Consider the following 27,489-nt stretch of genomic DNA (forward strand, 5'->3'; position numbering starts at 1 on the left):
TGACTTTTATATAGCCTGCATTTGGGAGTGGAGTTTATAGGAGCTGATATTTCCAATTCCACCTCAGATAAATTCCGGTCCAAAAACTGAGTGTTCACCATCACCGTGACTAAAAATTCATGCTACAATAGATCAGACAATGACCCAGTATGGTCTCAGCTTGTCGGGGAAAACCAACCAAATGTCATATTGTAGGAATAAAATAGTCATTCTTAGTTGATTTTCCCTTTAAGACATGCTTGTTAGGGTCTCTAGAGGAGGATCTGCCACTTTGGTGCCCCAGATGGTGATACCAGGGATACCAGTTGTTATGCCCGATGTCCGAATCCCCGAGGGGGAGGAGAGAAGGCTTCCAAGGCAATGCAACTCACAAAAAGGGAAGTTTATTGCTGACCCGAGTCAGGGCTCCTGCCGCAGCCAAAGCAGTGGTGCGGGGTCAGAGAGCCCCGAGCCCAAGCTGTTACACAAATTTATAGGGTGAGCATAAGCAGTTGGTAGCTGGCTTAAGTGGATTGGTTACATGTTTGCGAAGCAATTTTATTGGTCCAAACTTTCGCGGGCCTTTTTTCAAACTTGGGCATTCGTGGGCTTTTCAGCTTTCCCCTGATAGGTTCCCTTTTTCTTACTGGGCGCATGTTGATTGGCTGGCTCCAGGTGGCCTGATGGGGGTAGGGAATCTTACCATTTCGGGGGAAACCGCAACTTAGGTCCGGGCCACCTGTCATGGTGTTAGCCTTGGCAGCCTCACACCAGCCAGCAGCAAGGCCCCAGCAACCCTAGAGGCACAAGTCTGGACAAGTAGACACCAAGGGGCAACTCTGCCAGAGGCAGTGGAGGGTGGAAAGTGCTAACCCTCAAGTATAACCAGAGGCAGTTCAGATAAATAAAGAACTTTAGCTAGTGCCAAGTTTTCCATAGTGCCACCTATGGGAAAACAAAAGATGGGCTCCTACTTCTAAAGAAACTAAATATCCACTGACAGAGGAACTGGTAAAGGAGATGTGGTACATAAATAAAATGGAATATTACTCAGCCATAAGAAAGAATGCAATAATGCCATTTGTAGCAACATGGATGAACCCAGAGATTATCTCACTAAGTGAAGTAGGTCCCACAAATAAAAATATTTTGGTATCACTTATATGTAGAATTTGAAAAAAAGGATACAAATAAACTTGCTTACAGAACAAAAACAGACACACAAACTTCAAAAACAAATTTATGGTTACCAAAGGGGACAAGTAGGGGGGATAAATTAGGAGTGTGCAATTAACCTATACACCCTACTATATATACAATAGATAATCAAAAAGGATATATAACATGGGGAATTCTACTCAGTATTCTGTAATAACCTATATGGGAAAAGAATCTGAAACAGCATGAATATCTGTAAAAATAAATGAATAGTTTTCATTTTTTAAAAAAAGGTAGAACCAGAGATACACATGCAAGCTTTACATAAAGATGAAAGGTGTTCACCACTTCAAACGCATCAGCATAAGAACCAATGACTCTTCACTACATGAAGAACAGTAATACTGTATCACACAAAGAAAATGACAGTGCTCCAGGAATTCAGAAAGGCAGTTCAATGAACTCAGGAATAAAATAAGTGAACAGAAGGAATACTTTGCCAAAGAGACTGAAACACTAAAAATGGGTCAAATAGAAATTCTGCCGCTGAAGGACTCAATAAATAGGATAAAGAGTGCATTAGAAAGTATTAGAAATAGAGCAGACCACATGGCAGAGAGAATCAGTTTGAAGAGAGAAATCTAGAAATAATAGAGGCAAAAGTGGAAAGAGAATTAAAAAATGAGGAAATTCTGTAAGAACTATCTGACTCCTTTAGGAAAGGCATTAGGGTAATGGGTTTCCCGGAAGGAAAGGAGCACAAGGGAGCAGAGAATTTATTTAAAGACATGATAGCTGAGAACTTCTTAAGCCTGAAGAAGGAATTTGACATTTAAGTTCATGAAGCAAACTGTTTGCTTTGAATATTTGCCTGACTGACAAAAGGCATAGTTGCAAAAATCCATTTGTTGACCATTTAATGATATTATTTTTAAAATTCTTTAAAACTGTTTAGCATCTGGTTTATCTATTTAGGAAGTTTTTTTCTTTTTTTTTTTTCACTGAAATTATACAACAGTTTATTCTGTGTCAAACTCAGGTTTTCTCAGAAAAAAATTCTATCAAAATTTCTAAATATTTAGCAAGAGAGGACCTGAATTGCATAGGATGGCTGCTTCCTTACTTTGGGGTTATAATCACTGTTACTGTAGACTTACTGTGGTTTTTTCTCAGCTTTGAAGACAGTTTGGAGGAGGAAAGAATGCAAATGATTTCAAAGTTCTCTTCCATGGACAGTATACAGTTTCCTGGAAATCAGTCCAAATATATCCAAACCAAGACACTCCGTCTGGAATCATTTAGTCACTGAGTTTGGCTTTTGGTTTCAGTTTCCTTCAGCGACATTTCAAAAACCCCTTTCACTATGAGTTTCTGTTTCATATTCTAATCCTTTGTCCTCTGGCAGAGTGGGGTGAAGAGAAAAGAAATCCCTAGGATTGGTAAGGAAAAAAGATATCAGAAACCAACACAAATAAACTAAGAGAAGGAGCGAGAACTCAAGTTTTCAATGAAGCAGCTTTCTGAACAGCTCTAAAAGATTTCTGCTACTGAATTTACAGTTAAGGTAATACCGGGGGAAGGGTGGGAAAATGTTTGCAAGGGGCAGGATGTTTTAAAAAAGCCATTTATGGACCTGTGGAACAGTAGGAGAAAGAGAGGGTGGGACGAATTGAGAAAGTAGCATGACATATATACAATATTGTGTGTAAAATAGATAGCTAGTGGGAAATTGCTACATAACACAGGGAGCCCAGCCTGGTGCTCTGTGACACCCTAGAGGAGTGGGATGAGGGGAGGGGAGGGAGGCTCCACTGGGAGGGGCTTTGTATAAATATATATAAAATGACTGATTAGCATTTTGGTATAGCAGAAACCAGCGCAACATTGTAAAGCAATTTTCCTCCAGTTAAAAATAGTCTGTTCATGGTATGATGCAGCTGAGCTCGATGTGGACTGTCAGAGCCCTGTTAAAGGTAAATTGTGGTGATGTCAGCCAGGCAGCAGAATTCATTGTCAGTTCCTTTTGCTTATGGTTGAATTAGACAGGAGCATGTGCAGGGTCAGAGAGTGTGAAATGTCTTCACCCTGTTTTTCTTTCTTTGCCACCTTATGATCCATGGGGATTGTAACTGCCACTTAAACTGTCTTTGATAAAAAACCTGATTAAGATCCTTCAAGTTGCAGCCTGAATTTTTCAAGAACTATGAATTATTTTCATGAGAAACAGCATTGAATGAGATGTAATGTAAATGGCTTGCTTACATTAAAAACAAAAGAGAAAAAAGGAAAACAGTTGAATCCCAGAAAGTACAATGAAATAAGGCTTCACGAAAATGGCTATACATTTTGTTCCTAGTCTTGTACTTTGTTTGAAGATGGATTTCTTTGTTCAGAAAGAATCCTAAATTAATTAGCTTTGATTTCTTGACACCCTTTCATTCCTTAAGGCCTTTTGTATTTTGTATTGTTTCTGCTACTCTACTGATGTTACTATTAAGAATCACTTGATATAACAGTTGCCTCCTTGAGCACTTTAAACTGTCTGGCAATTTTCTTCACTCCTTGGAACTCTCTCCTCCTTTGAATGTATTGTTGTTGTAGCCACGCATTCCGGGAAACAAACTCACTCAGAAGGACAATGCAGACAAGGCAGAGTCTCCTCTTAGTCGAGGACCCCGTCCAGTTTTTGTGAAAACCTTATATACACTAAGTGCACAAACCCGCCTCCCCAAATTCCCTGAAACTAGTCTGAACTAAGGAAAAAGGAAGATACAATCAAAGTTAACCCGTGATTCATATGCCTTAAGCTAGGTAGTTAACAGTGGACAATTATCAATAGGCCTGTGGTCATACCCCAACAAGCATAATAGAATGTATGATTCTACTCGGTTACACAGATAATCAGGGTATTCTTCTAGGCAGCATGGAGAGTCTAGGTACAAGCCCTGGGGGGCCTGGTTTTCCAGTTAGTATGTCGTTTCCATACATACTGGGCATATAGCTCAAAGTCCACAGTCCGGCCCAAGAGGAGTCCTGCTTTCAAGATAGAGTCTATTCTGTCTGTTTCCTCCTTCATTATCATGGCACATACTTTGCACATCTCCTTCTTGTTTGATTTCCATTTTCTCCTTTATAAGAGTTTTTCCTCTACAAATTCAAGCCAAAAACAACACAAAGCAAAGTGAAGGCAAACAACAATAACAAAACCACACATCATAAACTGAGTTATGATAGCAGAGCAACAGTTACGCCTGGCACAGTGAATCGGCAAAGATGTTTTGGAAGCTGGTTTATTTGATTAACATTAAAGATGCTACCCAGATAACATCTGGTGACAATATATAAAATACTTCCACTAGTATAAATACACAGCCCTAATGTTATTTATTAAGTGGCCTGAAAATTCAGTCAAATTCATTTCCTTTCTCGTTAGTGACATCATCTCAAAGCAAAAGATCTGGTAAGCTCTCAATATCTACAAATAAATTTTGATTGCTTATCTTCTGTTTTTCTAGCTAATTGTTTTAAGTCATAACTGCCAGGTCTCCATATCTTTCTAATCTAAAAATGATTGTGATTCCTGCTATAAACAAATCAGACAATAGGACTCAACAAACATTAAGATGCCAATATTGCTTTGGAAATGAGTTAAAGTAAAAAGAGATTTGGCCTTTGGGAATGTAAAATTACAGGGAATCCTCTCTTTTTGGATCTGGCTTGGACTGGGCATTTCTAGCTCCCATGTCCTGGGGCTATGTTATTTGCAATGGATCTCTTATCTGCTCCCAAGCAGTTTCTATTTATCTGTCACCTGGATAATCTCTGGGGCATTGGCAATTAAGGAAAGGGGGAAATGGGTCTTCACACTTTTTTAAAAGGGAATTTTCACTTTAGATAACAAGGGAATCCAGATCTTTTTATTGTAGGATATCCCTTTAAAAAAAGGCAAGCAGATGGTGAGATTTTAGCTTCTGTTGTAAATAATCACTTCTAAAATGGAAGATAATCATTCTCTATGATATGGCAAGGCAGAAAAGCAAGCATTTGTATACATTTCAGATAGCATTAAAACTGTTTTATCAGGGATTCTTTAGGTTACAAGAATTAACATTAAGAAATTAGAAAGTAGCTGTTACAGTGAAGGCAGTTTGGGGAACCAGTTGGGGTGTCAGGGATACCAATTGATGATTTTCAATGGACCATTCTGAAGAGCTATTAAGTCCAGACATACTAAACAAAAAAGAAAACGCTGTCACAAGAGTTCTCAATTGCTAAAAATGAATCAAACACATATATATATATATTTTTTTTTTCAAATATAACTTTTCAAATTATAAAAAGTGTCCTGAGTGAATAGGAAAAAAGGCTTTATTTTAGCAAGCAAAATCAAAATTATGAATAATAGAATTCAAGGAATCTCACACATATTTAGGTTTTTATATGCTTTATTCCATCATCTGAATCTTATAATGGTTAAGTGTTAAGAAAATATTTTCACTCACTTTCTCATTCATAAAATGACCACTCATTGAAGCTTTGATTGAATAACACATATTAATAGTTATATAAAAATTCTTTAAAAGTAAAGTTTTAAGAAGTAAACAATTACTATTTGCTAGACAATGGTACATAAGGACCTGGCAGGATTTAGTTTAATGCACTTTGGCTGGACATAGTCCTAAATGAGAGAAAAGCAGGTTGATATTGGGTAAAGGAAAAAAGTGTAATAGAACAAATAGTGGTCATAAATATTCAATCTGGGGATTCAGGGAGATACAAACTAAGAAACACAACCAAGACAAAAGCCAATGGAGAAAAGCGAGACTCAAACTAGCAGTAGTTTAGATTCAGAAAATGCTTTTCTATACATTCCCCAAATACTTAAGAACCAGTGGGGCAGTCTCTAGTAGGACTCTGAAGGGCCTCAGTTCAGTTCAGTAGCTCAATCATGTAGGACTCTTTGCAACCCCATAGACTGCAAAACAACAGGCTTCCCTGTCCATCCCCAACTCCAGGAGCTTGCTCAAACTCACGTCCATTGAGTTGGTGATGCTATCCAACCATCTCATCCTCTGTCATCCCCTTCACCTCCTGCCTTCAATCATTCCCAGCATCAGGGTCTTTTCCAATGAGTCTTCCCATCAGGTGTCTAAAGTATTGGAGTTACAGCTTTCCATCAGGTGTCAAAAGTATTGGAGTATTACAGCTTCAGCATCAGTCCTTCCAATGAATATTCAGGACTCATTTCCTTTAGCATTGACTGGTTTGATCTCCTTGCAGTCCAAGGGACTCTCAAGAGTCTTCTCCAACACCACACTTCAAAAGCATTAATTCTTCAGTGCTCAGCTTTCTTTATAGCCCAACTCTCATATCCACACCTGAATACTGGAAAAACCATAGCTTTGACTAAACAGATATTTTTCAGCAAAATAATGTCTCTTCTATTTAATATGCTCTCTAGGTTTGTCATAGCTTTTCTTTCTTCCAAAGAGCAAGCGTCTTTTAATTTCATAGCTGCAGTCACCATCTGCAGTGGTTTTGGAGCCCCTCCAAAAAATAAAGTCTCTCACTGTTTCCATTGTCTCCCCATCTATTTGCCAGAAAGTGATGGGACCAGATGCCATGATCTTAGTTTTCTGTATGTTGAGTTTTAAGCCAACTTTTTCACTGTCCTCTTTCACTTTCATCAAGAGACTCTTTAGTTCTTCTTTGTTTTCTGCCATAAGGGTGGTGTCATCTGCATATCTGAGGTTATTGATATGTCTCCTAGCAATCTTGATTCCAGCTTGTGCTTCAGCCAGCCAGGCATTTCACATGATGTACTCTGTGTATAAGTTAAATAAGCAGGGTAACAATATATAGCCTTGACATACTCCTTTCCCCATTTGGAACTAGTCTGTTATTCCATGTCCAGTTCTAACTGCTGCTCCTTGAACTGCATACAGATTTCTCAGGAGGCAGGTCAAGTGGTCTGGTATTCCCAACTCTTTAAGAATTTTTCACAGTTTGTTGTGAGCCACACAGTCAATGGCGTTGGCATAGTCAATAAAGCAGAAATAGATGTTTTTCTGGAACTCTTTCTTTTTCGATGATTCAGCGGATGTTGGCAAGTTGATCTCTGGTTTCTCTGCCTTTTCTAAAATGAGCTTGAACATCTGGAAGTTCATGGTTCATGTACTGTTGAAGCCTGCCTTGGAGAATTTTGAGCATTACTTTGCTAGCATGTGAGATGAGTGCAATTGTGTGGTAGTTTGATGTTCTTTGGCGTTGCCTTTTTTGGGGACTGGAATGAAAACTGACCTTTTCCAGTCCTGTGGCCACGGCTCAGTTTTCCAAATTTGCTGGCATATTGAGTGCAGCACCTTAACAGCATCATCTTTTAGGATTTGAAATAGCTCAGCTGGAATTTCATCACCTCTACTCACTTATTCATGTTGATGCTTCCTAAGGCCCACTTGACTTTGCGTTCCAGGATGTCTGACTCTAGGTGAGTGATCACACCATCGTGATTATCTGGGTCATGAAGATCTTTTTTGTATTGTTCTGTGTATTCTTGCCACCTCTTCTTAGTATCTTCTGCTTCTGTTAGGTCCATACCATTTCAGTCCTTTATTGTGCCCATCTTTGCATGAAGTGTTCCCTTGGTACCTGTAATTTTCTTGAAGAAATCTCTTGTCTTTTCCATTCTATTGTTTTCCTCTATTTCTTTGCACTGATCACTGAGGAAGGCTTTCTTGTCTCTTCGTGCTATTCTTTGGAACTCTGCATTCAAATGGGTATATCTTTTCTTTTCTCCTTTGCCTTTTGCTTCTCTTCTTTTCACAGGTATTTGTAAGGCCTCCTCAGACAACCATTTTGCCTTTTTGTATTTCTTTTACTTGGGGACAGTCTTGAACACTGCCTCCTGTACAATGTCACGAAACTCCATCCATAGTTCTTCCAGCACTCGATCAGTTCTAATCCCTTGAATCTGTTTGTCACTTCCACCGTATAATCGTAAGGGATTTGATTTAGGTCATACCTGAATCATCTAGTGGTTTCCCTACTTTCTTTAAGTCTGAATTTTGCAGTAAGGAATTCATGATCTGAGCGACAGTCAGCTCCTAGTCTTTTTTTTTTTTTGCTGACTTTATAGAGTTTCTTCATCTTTGGCTTCGAAGAATATAATGAATCTGATTTTGGTATTGACCATCTGATGATGTCCATGTCTAGAGTCTTCTCTTGTGTTGTTGGGTCTAGGACTTCTCTTGTGTTGAAGGGCTTGGACTTATGTTACTATGACCCTTTTTACTATCTTTTTATATATTATTATTCACTTCTTCAGAAGCTTAGACCATCTGGGGAGAAGTATGTCCACAGGTTGAAGAAGCAAAATGACTTTTCTCTGCTTTAAGAATAGAAACTTCAGTCTATCCCATGTCTGTCCTTGAACATCAGGTGACACTATGGACATGGCCCCATTGAATCACATGCCTGAACCCTTGTGCCTCATTGAGAACACTAATGGGCCACTGCTGGTTAATCCAGAAGCTCTGAAGATCCTGTCTGCCATCAGGCAGCCCGTTGTGGTGGTGGCTATCATGGGCCCCTACCGCACAGGCAAGTCCTACCTGATGAACAAGCTGGCTGGGAAGAAAAAGGGTGAGTGACACGGGCAGAGCCCAGCCAAGTCCCTTCTGTCCACCCACACTCCCAGCACGCAGCACAGTGATGTGAGGAGAAGAAGTGAGAGACCTGGGAGGAATATTGAAAGCTAATGCTTGGCTCAAATCTAGCTAATGATCTTCTGGGAGATGAAAGGTAGAGTTCTGCTTCTGATATATCACCTCATTTTTTCCCCTCAGTATCTACTTAGAAAAATTACAGTACTTTCCAATTATAAGAAGACATCAATGAAATAACTTCTACATATGCAATTATAAGTGACTAAATTTTGATTGTATAATATTCTTGCAAAAAAAGAAATGTCAAATTTCCAGCCCTATGGTACATGGCATTCTTATTTATCGCATTCCTCTATTGTAATTCAGATCAATACAGAGTTATATTTTCTGCCATAGCCTCGCCTTGCTTTCCTTAAATGGTAGCTCACTTATTAAGGCAGTCTCCAGTTTCCAGATCCACTCCTCTATTACAGCGTTTCAACTCTCCCTGTAGGATTCTCAGTTGGATCTACAGTGCAGTGTAGCACGAAGGGCATCTGGATGTGGTGTGTGCCTCACCCCAAGAAACCAAACCACACCCTGGTTCTTCTTGACACTGAGGGACTCGGCGACATAGAGAAGGTAATTAACAAGAATTTCTTTTTAATCAACCTCCTCATCCCTGAACACTCTTTACACGGGGAGTTTTTTTTTTACTTCTACTTAACCAGGGTATACTTTTTTCCGCTTTCTGTTTTTAATAGTCAAATTTTAGAAACCTGAAGTGAGAAAAATAGGTGTGAAAGCCAGAATCACAATTGGGAGACTGTACTAATGTGGAGCTAGACAGTTAACCAAACTGAAGAGAGAGACAGTGCAAATAAAGTCACCGTCATAAGTCAGTCCCTGCAGAGGACAGAGGTTAGCAGTGGGCTTCAGGGCAGCAGAACTTGAGTTCAAATCAGGATCCTGGTACTTGCAGCTCTTAAAACTTTGACAAACAAAAATAAGTCTCCTCAAATCTCCTATTTCCCCTTTGGTCTGATCCATTTTATCATTTGCACAGGAGATGCACATTATTTTTCCACTTCTATCTGGCAAGAAAAAAAACCTTGATTTGTAGTACTTTCAAGTTTTCTAAGTGCTCCCATCACAGCTGACTCCAAGCTACCAAAGTGAAGTCACTAAACTCAAGGCTCAGAAAAGATGTACACAACCGGCTGTTGTAAGCTGGTATGAGAGGGCTTGAGCACAAAACGGGATCTTTCCCTTGTACTTCTCTTGTTTTTTATGTCTTTATTTTGCTTTTGATATCCCACAAAATGATAAACCCATTTTTGCTTTAGTTTGCTTACCTGTAACATAGAGACAGTAGTTAAAACCTTATTCTCACAGCACTGAGTATTAGATAAGATCAGTAATGTGAACTTCCCTGTGTATAATAGTTATTCAATAAAATAGATGCATGTATTATACATACAGACCAACTTTGTTCCAAGTTGAAAATCTTGATTTTAAATCCTCTGATTACCTTCAGTAAATCTGACTATCGATTTTGCAAATACCTAACCAGTTACAAGAGGGACTAATAAATTAACAAAATATGGTTTTATATAAAATTATCAATGCTAATGACAGAACTAAAGTTCCCATGTTTCTCACAACCATTTTAGTTTGTCCTGTTTAACATTTGTAGATCAAGGGCCTGTTTTTAGTAACTGCTCATATGGGAGCGCCATGAGACATGACTGAAATTTATTCTGACTTCTAGGGCGACAAGACAAATGACACCCATATATTTGTACTGGCACTACTATTGAGTAGTACTTTTGTATACAATACCATGAACAAAATTGACCATGGGGCTATCAACCTCTTGCAGTATCCTTTTGTGGTCCAGGATGGCACCAAAGCCAGAAAGAATTCCTCCATTCACCAGCTCATGAGTCCTTGTGTATCAAACACAAAAATGAAAACACTGTGAACATTGAAAGAACAAGATGAAGTCCTTTTGTTTACTGAATGCAATGAGGACTTGGTTACAACCCAAAGAGAATATAAAAGCATATAAAGGCATGGAATTAAATATGGCTCAGATGCAGTCCTGTTTCCAAAAGTTTTCCTTAATTGCGTCTCAGCTATGTGACAGAACTGTCACAACTGCTCAGAATAGATACCTCACCTGCTCTTAATGGGGTAAATGATGCAGCTGACTTTGTGAGAGTCTGTCCAGACTTAGTGTGGACTTTGAGAGATTTCTACCTTGACCTGGAAGCAAATGGGCAACTCATCACAGCAGATGAATACCTGGAGAATTCACTGAGGCCAAAGCAAGGTAACAGACTCCAATTTTGGAAAGAGGGTGAAAAGTAGCACAAGAAGTTATCTCTTGTATGTTGCTGGTTAAACTTAGAGTTTCCTATATTTACTCAGCTGACTAAGTGACCATATAAATAATTAATACTATTAATTTAAATGAACTAATAGAGTCGATATTAAATTATATTATTCCATGTTCTTGGAGCAAATAACTTTTCCATTTTCCTTTCCCTGGTTGATCACCTTTTAAGCTTTTGCTTAGGGTTTGTGAAAATGTAGTGACACAAACAACATCAGGGAGTGAAAGTGAAAGTCGTTCGGTCGTGTCTGACTCTTTGTGACCCCATGGACTATACAGTCAATAGGATTCTCCAGCAAGAATACTGGAGTGGGTAGCCTTTCCCTTCTTCAGGGGATCTTTGTAACCTGGGATTGAACCCAGGTCTCCCACATTGCAGGCAGATTCTTTACCAGCTGAAGAAGGGAAGCCCAACATCAGGTAGAGGACACATTTATTTGTGGGAAATAGATTAAAATGAATGTAATTCGATACTAAATAAATCCTATTTTTTCCCTCCTCAGGCACCAACCAACATTTTCAGAATTTTAATCTGCCCCGTCTGTGTATACAGAAATTCTTTCCAGTAAAGAAATGCTTCATTTTTGACTTACCCACTCACCAGAAGAAGCTTGCCCAGCTTGAGACACTGCATAATGATGATCTGGATCCCAAGTTTGTACAACAAGTGGCAGAATTCTGTTCCTACATCTTTAGCTATTCCAAGACTAAAACTCTTTCAGGAGGTATCCAGGCCAGTGGATCTCGTGAGTACCTTTTCAAGGGTTTTCCCTCAATTCAAAATAGAGAATGAGAGCACTGTTGTAATTTCTCCTTCCATCTGTCAATGCTAAAAATGCGTAGTCAGATATTACCAAGAAAATCATAGATATCATATTTATTAAATATTTCAAAAAATATTTCTAGATGCTTTTAGTAATGCTTGCAAAATAAGATAAAATAGGAAGAATAACCTGAAGAAAAGGTCAAGTTAAAAAAGTTCTGCCTATAAACGATCCACTGTTGACCTAGACTAACCCGCATGGGTTGGCAGCATTTGTCCCACCAATACAGTGGGTACTTGTTCAGTGCCACAGCCTTAGATAGGCAGAAAATGGGAAGACATTCATTGTAGAAATGGAACATACTCAACATAAACATTAAACAAACAGATGCCCAGATTGTCTAAAACCCTTCAAGAAATCTAAGCAGACTTCTCAATCCAATTGTTCCTAAATATTCTATGTCTTGGAACTTTGTAAATTATTGTGTGTTGGTCACTCAGTCATATCCACTCTTTGCGACCCCAAGGACTATAGCCCGCCAGGCTCCCCTATCCATGGAATTTACCAGGCAAGGATGCTGGAGTGGGTTGCCATTTCCTTTTCCAAGGCATCTTCCCAACCCAGGGATCAAACCCGGGTCTCCTGCATTGTAGGCAGATGCTTTACAGTCTGAGCTAATAGGGAAGTCCATATTGTAAATTATTGCTACAATCTAAAGGGAAGATGAGGGCAAATGCAAGTAGGCAAAGGCATAGGAAGACAAACAGGAAAGTTCCAACAAAGAGTAAGGTGACCTGGCTTAATTTGCCTACTCTGTGCTTTTTTGGGTGAGGATGACACTCACACCAGCTTTACATATTGAAGTGGAGGAGAAAAGGGAATTCTAAAGGGAATAGAAACCTGAGGAAGAGAGAAAGAAAGGGAAGAGTAAACAGGCAAACGGTCTATAGTATTCTAAATAAATGAATACACACAAATTTGTATAACCATCTTCTCATTGCTCAATTAGAAAGGGATGAAACATGGATCATCACACAAATCTTAAATTTTCTCCTTTGAACACTTTCCTTTCTCAGAGAATGAAATATCTGTCTTCTTGATCACATAATTTCCCAAAGGAACTTACTTGGGCCATTTAAACACTGTGCATAAGGCTGAATATGCTAAATTAACATTCTCAGAATTAGTTCAGAGCATGTCCTTTTTCTCTGCAAATAATTCAAGCATCTTTTCCCCCTGTGAAGATCTAAAGAACCTAGTGCAGACTTATGTCAATGCCATCAACAGTGGGGATCTGCCCTGCATGGAAAATGAAGTCCTGACCTTGGCCCAGATTAAGAACTCAGCTGCAGTGCAAAAGGCCATTGCCCACTATGACCAGCAGATGGGCCAGAAGTTGCAGCTGCCCACAGAAACCAGCCAGGAACTGCTGGACCTGCACAGGGCCAGTGAGAAAGAGGCCATTGAAGTCTTCATGAAGAACTCTTTCAAGGATGAGGACCAAGGGTACCGGAAAAAATTAGAGGTAATTAAGTTTTTTGCTATAGTCATGGGACTTAGGCACAATAAAAGGCAAAATGTTGCTATGAAATACAAAATGTGGACTTAAGAAAAACAATTTTTACTAGACTGAGAGATAATGACTATCACTTATGTGACCAAGATTTCACTATTATTCTGAAGACAAGTAATAACAAAAAGCTTATAACTACCCTGGACACTACTGTTATTGTCATTATTTAGTCTTAAGTCATGTCCGACTCTTTGCAACCCCATGGACTGTAGCCCTCCTGGCTCCTCTGTCCATGGGATTTCCCAGACAATAGTATTGGAGTGGGTTGCCATTTCCTTCTCCAGGCGATCTCTTCCCAACACAGGGATCAAATCTGCATCTCCTGCGTTGCAGGTAGATTCTTTACTACTGAGCCACCAGGGAAGCCCCTAGACCCTATAGATTCTGAAAGTTTCACACACAGATAACTCATCTTATTATGTTATGCCCATAGACTAGTTTTTAAAAAAGCAATCTCATCCCTTAAAAATTTGTATTCATAAAGTATTAACTTTCCTTTTTTATTAATCAAGCATACAGAATTGCCAAAGGCTCTACTAAAAGATTATCTCCTCAGGTTTAATAGCATATGCTCATTATTCAGGCTAATTATCCATTCTACCTCCTGGAAATCCCAGGATCTGGAAATCCCAGACCCAATATAATATTGAAACAGTAGTAACATCAGTTCAGCTCAGTTCAGTCGCTCAGTCGTGTCCGACTCTTTGTGACCCCATGAATTGCAGCGTGCCAGGCCTCCCTGTCCATCACCAACTCCTGGAGTTTACTCAAACTCATGTCCATCAAGTCGGTGATGCCATCCAGCCATCTCATCCTCTGTCGTCCCCTTCTCCTGCCCCCAATCCTTCCCAGCATCAGGGTCTTTTCCAATGAGCCAACTCTTCGCATGAGGTGGCCAAAGTATTGGCGTTTCAGCTTTAGCGTCTCCTTCCAATGAACACCCAGGACTGATCTCCTTTAGGATGGACTGGTTGGATCTCCTTGCAGTCCAAGGGACTCTTAAGAGTCTTCTCCAACACCATAGTTTAAAGCATCAATTTTTAGGTGCTCAGCTTTTCTTCACAGTCCAACTCTCACATCCATACATGACCACTGGAAAAACCATAGCCTTGACTAGACAGACCTTTGTTGGCAAAGTAATGTCTCTGCTTTTTAATATGCTCTTTAGGTTGGTCATAACTTTTCTTCCACGCAGTGTCTTTTAATTTCATGGCTACAATCACCATCTACAGTGATTTTGGAGCCCCCCCAAAATAAAGTCTGACACTCTTTCCCCATCTATTTCCCATGAAGTGATGGGACCAGATGCCATGATCTTAGTTTTCTGAATGTTGGGCTTTAAGCCAACTTTTTCACTGTCCTCTTTCACTTCCATCAAGAGGCTTTTTAGTTCCTCTTCACTTTCTGCCATAAGGGTGGTGCCATCTGCATATCTGAGGTTATTGATATTTCTCCCGGCAATCTTGAATCCAGCCTGTACTTCTTCCAGCCCAGCACTTCTCATGATGTACTCTGCATATAAGTTAAATAAGCAGGGTGACAATATACAGCCTTGATGTACTCCTTTCGCTATTTGGAACCAGTCTGTTGTAACATAGTAGGTTGCATTTAAAATTAGGGCTTGAGGCTAGAGATCTGTAGTCTGAAGATTCTATCTAAAGTAGAAGAGGCAAAAGAAAGGGGGTGTCCAGAGACTTCAAGTATAAAAGTAAAGTCACTTTTCTACAGTGTATTATCTATGGAACTTTTTTACTATAGGTTTGGTAGGAAGAATATAGTATTGCTTGTAGTCTTTGAATTCCCCCCAACCCAAATACAGAGATTCTCTTTGTGAATCATTTCTAAAAATACTGAAGTGTTGGTAATACCTTTTCCATGGGCCTTTGTCCCCTTAAAGATGCAGCTAGTAGCCAAACTGAATGACTTTCATAAACGAAACTCGGAGGTGTCACGGAATCATTGCTCAGCTTTACTTCAGGATATTTTTCATCCTCTAGAAGAAAATGTGAAGCAAGGGGTTTATGCAAAACCCGGGGGGCATTGTCTCTTCATTCAGAAGAGAGAAGAGCTGAAGGAAAAGTACAATCAGGAGCCCGGGAAAGGAATACAGGTATCCTTGATTTTATGTATTAATTACGGGGGAACTGTGGGGGGGTCTTCTTTGAAAAATCAATGACAACAGACAGGAAGAATAATAGTTGTGAAATTAAACTAGACTATTGCCATAATCACCAGACTTTTATTACAACCATCAACATTAATTGCAACAAAATGACTTTTTTGGATATACAGGACAGAATCCCAGTAAATGAACTAACCTAAGAAAACAATTCATTGATGCACATAAACTAAAAGCAAAATGTTTAAATTTAGTTGTAAGTATTAATATAGATATGTCCAATAGTTTAATCAGCTGATTACATGTAACAATGTAATCAATGTACCCCTTTCCTTCTTTCGTTCCTATCCAAAATCCAGCTTTTTCTGTTTTCCTCACCATTGACTTCATTCTCAGGCAGCCTCACCCCACATGGCAGCAAAGATGACACCGACAGCTCCCAGCTTAACTAGTCCTTCATGACCTCAGTCTCATGGGAGAGAAGATATCTTTTCCAGCATCCATATCAGTCTTTAAAACACTCAAGTTGCAGTATTTTCCCACCTATACCCAAATCTTCTGCATCAAGTGGCTTTGGGTACTCCAATAGGCCAGCCTGGAGCTTGTGTCCACTCCTTGACAGAAGAGGCTTGATTGACAGTTCCACTAAGTACAGGCTGAGCACTTCTAGGGAGGAAAAGATGCTGGGAAGAAAAGGAAATAAGGAGGTTTACAACAGTTCTAATCATTTTTTACTTCTGATTATATTTTTTTGGGTTCTTAGGCTGAGGAAGCTCTTCAGAAATATTTAGAGTCCAAGGAGTCTGTGAGTGTTACCATTTTGCAGACAGACCTTGCTCTCACAGCAAGTGAAAAGGAGATCGAAGGTGAGAAAAACAATGGAAAAAAAAATGCAACACAGAAATTCTACACATTTTAAGTTAATTTGACCTGGTTAAACCTGGGATCATTAAACTAGAGCTAGAATGGCAAAGATGTACCATTCTTAGCTCCTCAGTCTATACCTGAATAGGGCATATACCCTCAGCTACCATATGATTACTTGCAGGGAGAAAAAATGACCAAGGAAATTTTATCTATGAAGTAGCGGCAATAACAAATAAGGGAGGGGGGCAGAAGGAAGGGTACTTTAATCCTAGAGTGGTTTGTCATTTTCTTCCTCTCTGAGGTAGGTTTAAGAGAAGAGTTTATGAAGGCTGAAGCACAAAGGTTGATGGAAAGTCTAATGCAGCATCAGCAAATGATGGAGCCGAGGAAGATAGTCCATCAGGAACAAGTGAGACTAATGGAGACAAACAGAGTATACCAGGAGGCCCTGCAACAGAGGGCCATGGAACGTCAGCTCCAGGTACTCACCAATTATTTCTTCTCAGGATTTTAGTCACACTCCCTTCTCTGTATCAATGAGAACATGAAGCACCAACAACATGGAAGAGGCAGCATAATATTGTGGCCTAGGGCAAAGACTCTGGAATCAAATAGTGTGGGTGAGAAACCCAGCTCTACCTCTTACTAAATACATTGTTTGGAGATAGTTATATTAATATTGTTTATTTTATAGGGCTATTTTGAAGCTTAAATGAGTCAATATTTGAGTTTAGAATGGTGCTTGGCACAGCATAAGCACTATAATTTGTTAAGCAAAATCCAAGGACGTTTCTAACCCACAGTAATTAGTCTTTTTGTTATTTTGTTCATTTTTTCTAGCTAGTCTTTTCCTTTGGTCATAGATTACCTTGTTGAATTAATCTCATATTACTATGTCCACGCCCCTGTCTTTACCTTAATTGTTGCTGGTTCTGAAGACCTTTCACTTGTAGAGTTTGTTTCATCCAGTCCTCTGCTATTATTATCACTCAGTTGGCAGTGGTTTCTATCTACCAAGCACTGTACAAAGCACCATACACACATTCTTTAGCCTAGTCTATTCAGTGAATCAGGGCCATTATGCACCCATTTTTCTGATTAGGAAAATTAAGTTCCAAAGAGATAATTAATGCCACTATCACACAGCCTAGCAAGTTATCAAAACAGTCTTCTCAGTGCGTGGGATCTGCAATGCTTTCATATCTGCAAACCTAGTCTTACATTCTTCTGTGAGACAAAGGGCATCCTCCCCATCATGGCTGATCTACCTGTAGGTCCTTGTTTCCCAGGGACTGTTTTAAGACAATTTTGAGATTATAGACCTGCACCGAAGGGCAATATTTTCAATCTAGGGTTTCTGATCTCACCCTTTCCTTCTATTTTAACCCCGTTACTGTGGAGACCTAGAACAAATTCCCTTATCTAAGGCTCAGACCCGTCACCTGATTGAGGATATCACCTAGACCACCCAGTTGAACTTTTGTAATGAGTTATAAAGTTGTGATATTGATATTCATAATGGATAAAATGTGCATTTTACTAATTTCAACCTCTCCTTGTAATACTAGATCTGAGGTTCCTTTGTGTGTACATGAGAGCTGAAGTCAAGATGTGATTCAGATTGCATAAGGACAAAGGGAGAAGGAGCCTTAGGATATAATTCTTTTGATACCAGTATTTCAGGGATTGAGAGATGATGTTTCTGCAGCTATAGGAACAGACTGGGACTAAGAATTACACAAGTAGGAAACCAAACGTAAGAGGTAAAATGAATATGAATGGAAAGGAGGAATTAGGGACCGTCTTTTATTACTGATTGTTTAAAATAACTAAGGGAAAGTCAGTGACTGGGACTTTCCCTAAACAATGATCTGGACACCACTTTTTGCTCAGCTCTTTTGTTTTATGTATCGCTCTTTAGGAAGAGGTGAAAAGGCTCAAGGAGAGATTCCAAGCTGAGAACAGACAACTTCACAATGAGCTCCAGAATCTTCTGAGGAATGACTCACCAGATGATACATGCATCTTACTCTAAAGAGCTGAACACTAGAATTTCATTTACTTGTTCATTTTCACTGAAGATGCAAAGGAACAAGAAACTATAGAACTTGATACAATCATCATTTAAATAAACTTCGATAATTATATTGAACTTTTGTACTGAATTATTAAGTTATGATACTCAGTGGGTAAAACGTGCATTTTACTAATTTCTTAGTAAATGCACAAATAGTTTAAGTATTGACTGCTTCCTTAAAAAGATTATGACTTTTATTTTAAGGGCCATTTTATCATTGCCTCTTGGCAGTGATATTGGGCAGGTTGTATCAGGGAAACTTTCTCTTGTACCTCTAATTTTCCATATTTTTCTCAGTGGGGATTGGAAGTGACCTGGAGTGGGGAATATTTCTATAACAATCCAAGTCACAAGGATCTTGATTGAACTCGGGTGGACATCACTCTTGCCAAATGGTTTTGTGCTGGAGGCCATCAGGGAGAGGCATCAATGATAAAAACAAACAAAAACTAACTTAGCTTCTTAGTGCAGACAGTATACAATGTATGGTTCCCAACTGGATGGAGGACACGCAGTTTATGGGCAATTATATGATTCCTGGTCATGGTTAATGGACAATCAGCTTAGATTATTCTAAGCTGTAAGCACATAACATCATAATGAAACAGAAGTACTCTAGAAGATGGAAAGAACTACCAGCATGGAAATTATGTCAAAAGTTGAAAAGCTAAAGAAGTCTAACCCTCCTTTTATCCTCACCAAGGGCATAACTTAAATAGGATATTTTATATTATGAACCAGTTTCTATTGGATTTTGTTTATAATCCTTTAAGTCTGTAAATAAATAGTAAAAGGAATGCAACATAATGTGACAAACAATATGATGGGGCTCATTTAATTTTAAGCCCCAAATATTGGCATTTAATTTTGAGCCTTGCTTACAGTACTAAAATTAAATGAGTGTAACTGCTTGCAATCATATATGAAAGCCTACTGATTTTTATTAAAAACTATAGGTTATAAAAATATATGCATATATATATTTTAAATGTAAATAACCATAAAATTTTTAAAAATAATTCTACCACTTTGGCTTTTTTCCTCCCAATAGTTACATCTATTGGGATTTCTGTATTTCCCTAAAATGACTGACAATTCTTTCACTTTACAGTACTAAAATGAACTGAGTGTAACTGCAATCATATATGAATGCCTACTGATTTTTATTTAAAAACTATAGGTTTTATAAATATATGTATATACATATTTTAGCTGTGAATAACCATAAATTTTTAAAAAATAATTCTACCACTTTGGCTTTTTTCTCCCAATAGTTACATCTTCAGGGATTTCTGTATTTCCCTAAAATGACTGAAAATTATTTTAATAGTAAAAATTAAATATTTTCTTACACATTTTATTTCCTTTTAGTTTTTTTTATTTTATCTCCAGTATAATCAGTTCAGTACAGTCACTCAGTCATGTCCAACTCTTTGTGATCCCATGGTCTGCAGCATGCCAGGCTTTGCTGTCCATCACCAACTCTGGAGCTTATTCAAACTCATGTCCATCAACCCAGGGATGCCATCCAACCATCTCATTCTCATTCTCTGTCATCCCCTTCTCCTCCAGCCTTCAATCTTTCTCAGCATCACGGTCTTTTCCAATGAGTTGGTTCTCCACATCAGGTGGCCAAAGTACTGGAGTTTCAGCTTCAGCATCATTCCTTCCAATGAATATTCAGGACTCATTTCTTTTAGGATTGACAGGTTGGATCTCCTTGCAGTCCAAGGGACTCTCAAGAGTCTTCTCCACCACCACATTTCAAAAGCATCAATTCTTTGGTGATCAGCTTTCTTTATAGCTTAACTCTCACATCCATACACGACTACTGTGTATTCTTGCCACCTCTTCTTAGTATCTTCTGCTTCTGTTAGGTCCATACCATTTCTGTCCTCTATTGTGCCCATCTTTGCATGAAAAGATCCCTTGGTATCTCTAATTTTCTTGAAGAGATCTCTAATCATTCCCATTGTATTGTTTTCCTCTTTTTCTTTGCATTGATCACTGAGGAAGGCTTTCTTATTTCTCCATGCTATTCTTTGGAACTCTGCATTCGAATGGGCATATCTTTCCTTTTCTCCTATTCCTTTTGCCTCTCTTCTTTTCTCAACTCTGTAAGCCCTCCTCAGACAACCATTTTGCCATTTGCATTTCTTTTTCTTGGGGATGGTCTTGATCACTGCCTCCTGTGTAATGTCACAAACCTCCATCCATAGTTCTTCAGGCACTCTGTCTATCAGATCTAATCCCTTGAATCTATTTCTCACTTCCACTATATAATCGTAAGGTATTTCATTTAGGTCATACCTGAATCATCTAGTGGTTTTCCCTACTTTCTTCTATTTAAGTCTGAATTTTGCAATAAGAAGTTCATGAAAAAAGGAGTTCCAGCAAAATAGGTCTTAAAAGTTATAGAAATATTATGGTGCATGTGTGCTAAGTCACTTCAGTCATATCTGACTCTGCAACCCTTTGGACTGTAGTCCACCAGACGTCTCAGTCTACAGATTTCCCAGGCAAGAATACTAGAGTGGGGTTGCTATGCCCTCTTCCAGGGGACCTTCCCAACGCAGGGATGGAACCCACATTTCTTATGTCTACTGTATTGGCAGGCAGGTTCTTTACCACTAGCACCACCTGGGAAGCCTATAGAAAAATTACACAAAAAGTGAAACATAGCAGGTCAGTGTGTCTGGACTCTTTGCGACCCCATGGACTGTAGCCCACCAGACTCCTCTGTCCATGGGATTCTCCAGGCAAGAATACTGAACTGGGTTGCCATTCCCTTCTCCAGGTGATCTTTCTGACCCAGGGACTGAACCAGGGTCTCCTGCATTGCAATTTGCAGATTCTTACCACTGAGCCACCAGGGAAGCCCTGGTGGGGTTTTATATGAATTACCCAATTGGGTTACATTATAGGAGTCTGAAATTTTTTAGTTGCTCAAAATATAATTTATTATTAAAGGAAGAAAAGCAAATATTTTAACATCTGTCTTTTTTCCTGTTCTTTGCTGAGTTTTATTATGCTGACTTTCCCATAATCAGATAGGGTCTTGTTCTTACTGTTCAGCTGTACTTCCAGACTTGAACTGAACTTTCAAAGGTACCAAAGACCACAGCCTATTTTGCTGGAGCACTTACTGATAATACTTTATAACTGCCTTTGCAAGCTGTACAATTCATAAAGGAAAATGATAATGTACAATTTAATATCCAAGGAACTGTCTTGGTTGAAAAGAATAGTACCTTCAAAATCAATACTGATTTCATTATTACTTCTCTTATAGAGATTTCTAAAAGCTGAGATTGAGTAAAATTAAGTCACTTATCAAAAGTTCCAAGTTTGGTACTGTTAACATAGAGCATATTACAAACACTCAGATCTCCAGTATACTTACTGCTCTTAAGTAAGACACAGCAATAGACTATGCTGTGTCTATTAACTCTGTTTATCAATACAAATGCTGGTTTTGATGGCACTGGAGCTATAATAATGACATATAAATGAAAGTGAAAGTGAAATTGCTCAGTCTTATCTGACTCTTTGCGACCCCATGGACTGTAGCCTACCAGGCTCCTCAGTCCATGGAATTTCCCAGGCAAGAGTATACGGAGAGGGTTGCCATTTCTTTCTCCAGGGGATCTTTCCGACCCAGAGATTGAACCTGGGTCTCCACCATTGCAGGCAGACGCTTTACCGTCTGAGCCACCAGGGAAGCAATAGGCAAGATGCAAATCAATTGCTTTTGACAGAGAAGTTTGAGTGACATGAGGCCCAAGTCACAAATTTGAAAATTTCTTAACCTAAAATGAAGTAGCCTTGAAATGATTTAGAAATGTATAATGGACACTTTCAAATTTATGATAGTCTTCTCATATACATCTTCACCTTTGGAAATAGATGTCACAGGTAACAAAGGAAGCCAAATTATATAACTGTTGTTTTAATTTCACAGATTGGATCTTAAGACCAAGAGGTGAAGATACTACTTCCAATTGGCCTCAATTGAGAGGCACCAAATCTGTTCTTGTGGAATGCTGTTAGGGCAAATGAGGAACACTCAAGACTCCAGGGCTGTATCTGCAGTAGTGCTTATGGTCACCATCAATGATGTGGCTTAACAGGAATATACTCAGCCTTAGAAAAGAACAGCTGAACCTGTGTTGAAGGAAAAGGGACAGAAGGAACATCAGTGCCTCTCAAGGAGTGACAGAAGAGAGCCTTTTGTCTTCTTCACATTCACAAATATGTGATACCACATTTAGAGGGATACTTTCTTGTATCTATCCTACAAATAAGAAATCTTCATATAAATTTTAAAGTCACCTTTCTTCCACCAAAAATAGCATAAATTTTCATTGGATTTACATTGAGTCCATTAAAATATATTTCTATCAGCTGCGCTATGAAAACCTCTGGATTTTTATATCCATTTGGAGACTTTTTTTACTGAGTAAAGAAATCTGAGTTAATATTGTTTTTATTTAGTACTTTAGAAATGTTTTTCCACTTTCCCTAACTTGCAGAGTTTCCAGAAAGAAGTTGTTCATATTCTTACCCTTGTTTCCCTGTATGTAGCGTCTGTTTTTGGAGAAGGCAATGGCACCCCACTCCAGTACTCTTGCCTGGAGAATCCCAGGGATGGGGGAGCCTGGTGGGCTGACATTTATGGGGTTGCACAGAGTCGAACACGACTGAAGTGACTCCGCAGCAGCAGCATCTGTTTTTCTCATAGCCTTCAAGATCTTTTTGTTTAGATCTCATTGCTCTGCCTATATTGTGTTTTTCTTTGTATTTATCCTGCTTGGGTTTCTCTGAACTTCTGAACTTGTAGTGTGCTGTCTTTCAGTAATTTTGGAAGGTTCTCTTTCCTTTTGATTTTTTAATACTACATGTATAGCAAATCTTTTGATATTGTTTTATGATAACTGAGCTACTGGATGCTCAACTATTTCTTTCACTCCTTGAATAACTTCACGGTTCAGTTTAAATTCTATTGACCTATCTAAAGTTCTCTGATTCTTTCCTCCACTGTGTACTCATTCGGTCATCTGTTAAACCCATTAAAGTGTGTGTTAGTCGCTCAGTCGTGTCCGACTCTTTCGGACCCCATGGACTATAGCCCACAAGGCTATAAAGGACACCTTAATTGTCATTTACAGTATTTCCATCTGACTCTACTAATAGTTTCCAGTTCTCCACTGAAAATTCACATCTGTCTACTGTGTTTATCTTCCCACTGGATACTTTAACATAATAATTATAGTGATTTTAAAAGGGCTGTCTGATGGTTCCAGCACTTGGTCTATCTCTATTTCTGCTGCTTGCTTTATGTCTTCACAATGGATAGCTTTTACTTCATTTTTTTTCTGTGTCTCACAATTTTTTACTGAATGCTGGTGACTGTGTAAAAAATAGTTGGGTTTATTTTTGTGTATGGTGTTAGAAAGTGTTCTAGTTTCATTCTTTTACAAGTGGTTGACCAGTTTTCCCAGCACCACTTGTTAAAGAGGTTGTCTTTTTTCCATTGTATATCCTTGCCTCCTTTGTCAAAGATAAGATGTCCATAGGTTCGTGGATTTATCTCTGGGCTTTCTATTCTGTTCCATTGATCTATATTTCTGTCTTTGTGCCAGTACCATACTGTCTTGATGACTGTGGCTTTGTAGTAGAGTCTGAAGTCAGGCAGGTTGATTCCTCCAGTTCCATTCTTCTTTCTCAAGATTATTTTGGCTATTCGAGGTTTTTTGTATTTCCATACAAATTGTGAAATTCTTTGTTCTAGTTCTGTGAAAAATACCGTTGGTAGCTTGATAGGGATTGCATTGGATTGGGAAGAGAAGGGGAAAGGAGGAAATAGAGGTGTTCTGAGGTAGAAAACAGAGAGTCAAGATTGGGAGAGAATAATCTTCGGTTTAAAAATAGGGCTTCTCTTCTTTTTTTTTTTTTTGTAAGGTTATAGTGTAGTGAAAATGAAAATGAAGAGTAGTAGAGGAGTACTAGAGGACTTTAAAAGAAATAAGAGAAAAAGAAAAATAGAAAAGAGAAGAGAAAAAGGAAAGAAAAAAAAAGAAAAAAAAAAGAAAGAGAGAAAGAAAAAGAAAAAAAAAAAAAAAAAAAAGAAAGAAAAAAAAAATTTTTTTTTTTTTTTCCCCCCTAATTAAAAAATCGTAAAAGTCTCCTTTCGAAGACAATGGGCTGCTTCTCTGGGCGCCTGATGACCTCAGCTAGCGATCCGAAGTTGTTTTGCGAAGTTTGCTCTGCGTTCAGTTATTCTTTTGATGAATTTGTAGGAGAGAAAGTGGTCTCCCCGTCCTACTCCTCCGCCATCTTGGCTCCTCCCCGATAGGGATTGCATTGAATCTATAGACTGCTTTGGGTAGAATAGCCATTTTGACAATACCACTTGTAAAAGAATGAAACTAGAACACTTTCTAACACCATACACAAAAATAAACTCAAAATGGATTAAAGATCTAAATGTAAGACCAGAAACTATAAAACTCCTAGAGGAGAACATAGGCAAAACACTCTCCGACATAAATCACAGCAAGATCCTCTATGACCCACCTCCCAGAATATTGGAAATAAAAGCAAAACTAAACAAATGGGACCTAATGAAACTTAAAAGCTTTTGCACTACAAAGGAAACTATAAGCAAGGTGAAAAGACAGCCCTCAGATTGGGAGAAAATAATAGCAAATGAAGAAACAGACAAAGGATTAATCTCAAAAATATACAAGCAACTCCTGCAGCTCAATTCCAGAAAAATAAATGACCCAATCAAAAAATGGGCCAAAGAACTAAACAGACATTTCTCCAAAGAAGACATACAGATGGCTAACAAACACATGAAAAGATGCTCAACATCACTCATTATTAGAGAAATGCAAATCAAAACCACAATGAGGTACCATTACATGCCAGTCAGAATGGCTGCTATCCAAAAGTCTACAAGCAATAAATGCTGGAGAGGGTGTGGAGAAAAGGGAACCCTCTTACACTGTTGGTGGGAATGCAAACTAGTACAGCCGCTATGGAAAACAGTGTGGAGATTTCTTAAAAAACTGGAAATAGAACTGCCATATGACCCAGCAATCCCACTTCTGGGCATATACACTGAGGAAACCAGATCTGAAAGAGACACGTGCACCCCAATGTTCATCGCAGCACTGTTTATAATAGCCAGGACATGGAAGCAACCTAGATGCCCATCAGCAGATGAATGGATAAGGAAGCTGTGGTACATATACACCATGGAATATTACTCAGCCATTAAAAAGAATTCATTTGAACCAGTCCTAATGAGATGGATGAAACTGGAGCCCCTTATACAGAGTGAAGTAAGCCAGAAAGATAAAGAACATTACAGCATACTAACACATATATATGGAATTTAGAAAGGTGATAACGATAACCCTATATGCAAAACAGAAAAAGAGACACAGAAATACAGAACAGACTTTTGAACTTTGTGGGAGAATGTGAGGGTGGGATATTTCAAAAGAACAGCATGTATACTATCTATGGTGAAACAGATCACCAGCCCAGGTGGGATGCATGAGACAAGTGCTCGGGCCTGGTGCACTGGGAAGACCCAGAGGAATCGGGTGAAGAGGGAGGTGGGAGGGGGGATCGGGATGGGGAATAAGTGTAAATCCATGGCTGATTCATATCAATGTATGACAAAACCCACTGGAAAAAAAAAATAAAAAGAAAAAAAAAAAAAGAAAAAAAAAATAGTTGGGACTGACATAGTACTTATGCTTAGAAATGGGTACATCTCTTTTCTGTTAAGATGATTCAGTATAGTTGCAGTTCAGGTGGACATGGGTTTTGTTTATTCTATAGCTAATTTAAGTGAATAAAGCCTCAAATTTCTCCAATGGAGTTCTGCAATTACATTGTTCGTTATGTAAAACCTGGAGTGTCAAAAGGTTTTTCTCAGTATTGCTGTTCTACTCCCAATTTTAGCAGACTCTGAACACCTGCATCATATGGGTCTTTTATTTCTTTATGATCTTATTCCTATCCCAATGGTGGGCTGCAATTACCTGTAATTCAGCTCAAGTCTCCTGGTGACAACACCAGTCATCTCTCTTCTCTAGGTACAGAGGCATAACCTCAAACCAAGAAATGTCCAGCCTGCCTGCCCCACCAAGGCAGCTCCCTCATGCCTCCCATCCTACACTTAATATTTTCTGTGAGCACCTGATGGAGGTCAGCTTTTCCAACTTTCCCAAACTTTGTGTAGCAGGATGTTGAATAATGAGATTGCTCCTGTCTGAATATTTTCATTACGCCCAATAGCTGAGTACCCTAGGTTTCAAAGAACCCCACCATTTCTAAAACAAGATGCTAGACCATTTTTTTCTGGAATTCACTAATAGAATATGAAAAATTTCATATCACTTAAATACAACCCCATTCAATTCTACCAGTTTAATAAGCCATTTTAATAAAATTTCCTTTACCAATATTATACTCTTATAACTGAACTTTTGAGTGTAATTAAAAAAATATTCTTTGGAACATTTACAAATCATGGAATCTGAAAGAAATAATCTGAATTTATTTTTGCCTCCATTATTAAATATTAAAAATATCTTGTTTACATTCAAAAAGAACTAACTCTCCTTAGACTATTCTTTTTTAGAAACCCATCTTTATAGCCTCAATAAAGCATATTAAAAATAAAGCTAAAAACATAAGAGAGAAAGGAGGACTTCTTGGATCCAGTGAGGAGATAAAGGACTATTATTATTCAGGTCTGGGTCATGTGCCCACCCTCCTTCTACATCAATCTCTGTGTCTCAGAAGTACAGGGCCACTATACTTAGCCCAGCTTGGGTTCAACTTTCAAAATGACCAAACTGTTTCAGGATTCATTAAAAAAATTTGTCTG

At 38.6% G+C, this 27,489-nt stretch overlaps 1 protein-coding gene across 4 annotated transcripts in view; it reads left to right on the forward strand.

Annotated features, from left to right (window-relative positions):
* The first annotated feature begins 2,461 nt into the window (after nucleotides 1–2,461).
* Nucleotides 2,462–27,489, forward strand: part of LOC122676925 (guanylate-binding protein 2-like) — a 105,070-nt gene continuing 80,042 nt past the window's right edge. Inside the window, exons 1-11 of one of the 4 annotated variants that reach the window (XM_043876520.1) lie at nucleotides 2,462–2,701; nucleotides 8,575–8,778; nucleotides 9,295–9,422; nucleotides 10,552–10,661; nucleotides 10,919–11,115; nucleotides 11,682–11,924; nucleotides 13,187–13,467; nucleotides 15,413–15,625; nucleotides 16,398–16,500; nucleotides 16,807–16,982; nucleotides 18,423–18,653. In XM_043876520.1, coding sequence (XP_043732455.1) covers nucleotides 8,583–8,778; nucleotides 9,295–9,422; nucleotides 10,552–10,661; nucleotides 10,919–11,115; nucleotides 11,682–11,924; nucleotides 13,187–13,467; nucleotides 15,413–15,625; nucleotides 16,398–16,500; nucleotides 16,807–16,982; nucleotides 18,423–18,536 — 1,761 coding nt within the window. In that variant the 5' untranslated portion in view covers nucleotides 2,462–2,701; nucleotides 8,575–8,582 and the 3' untranslated portion in view covers nucleotides 18,537–18,653. Of the gene's footprint in view, nucleotides 2,702–8,574; nucleotides 8,779–8,861; nucleotides 8,938–9,294; nucleotides 9,423–10,551; nucleotides 10,662–10,918; nucleotides 11,116–11,681; nucleotides 11,925–13,186; nucleotides 13,468–15,412; nucleotides 15,626–16,397; nucleotides 16,501–16,806; nucleotides 16,983–18,422; nucleotides 18,654–27,489 lie in introns of those variants that run through there. The other 3 variants (XM_043876522.1, XM_043876521.1, XM_043876517.1) reach the window with 3 other exon arrangements.

Source organism: Cervus elaphus, chromosome 20 (genome assembly GCF_910594005.1).
Source record: "Cervus elaphus chromosome 20, mCerEla1.1, whole genome shotgun sequence".
Lineage (NCBI taxonomy): Eukaryota > Metazoa > Chordata > Mammalia > Artiodactyla > Cervidae > Cervus > Cervus elaphus.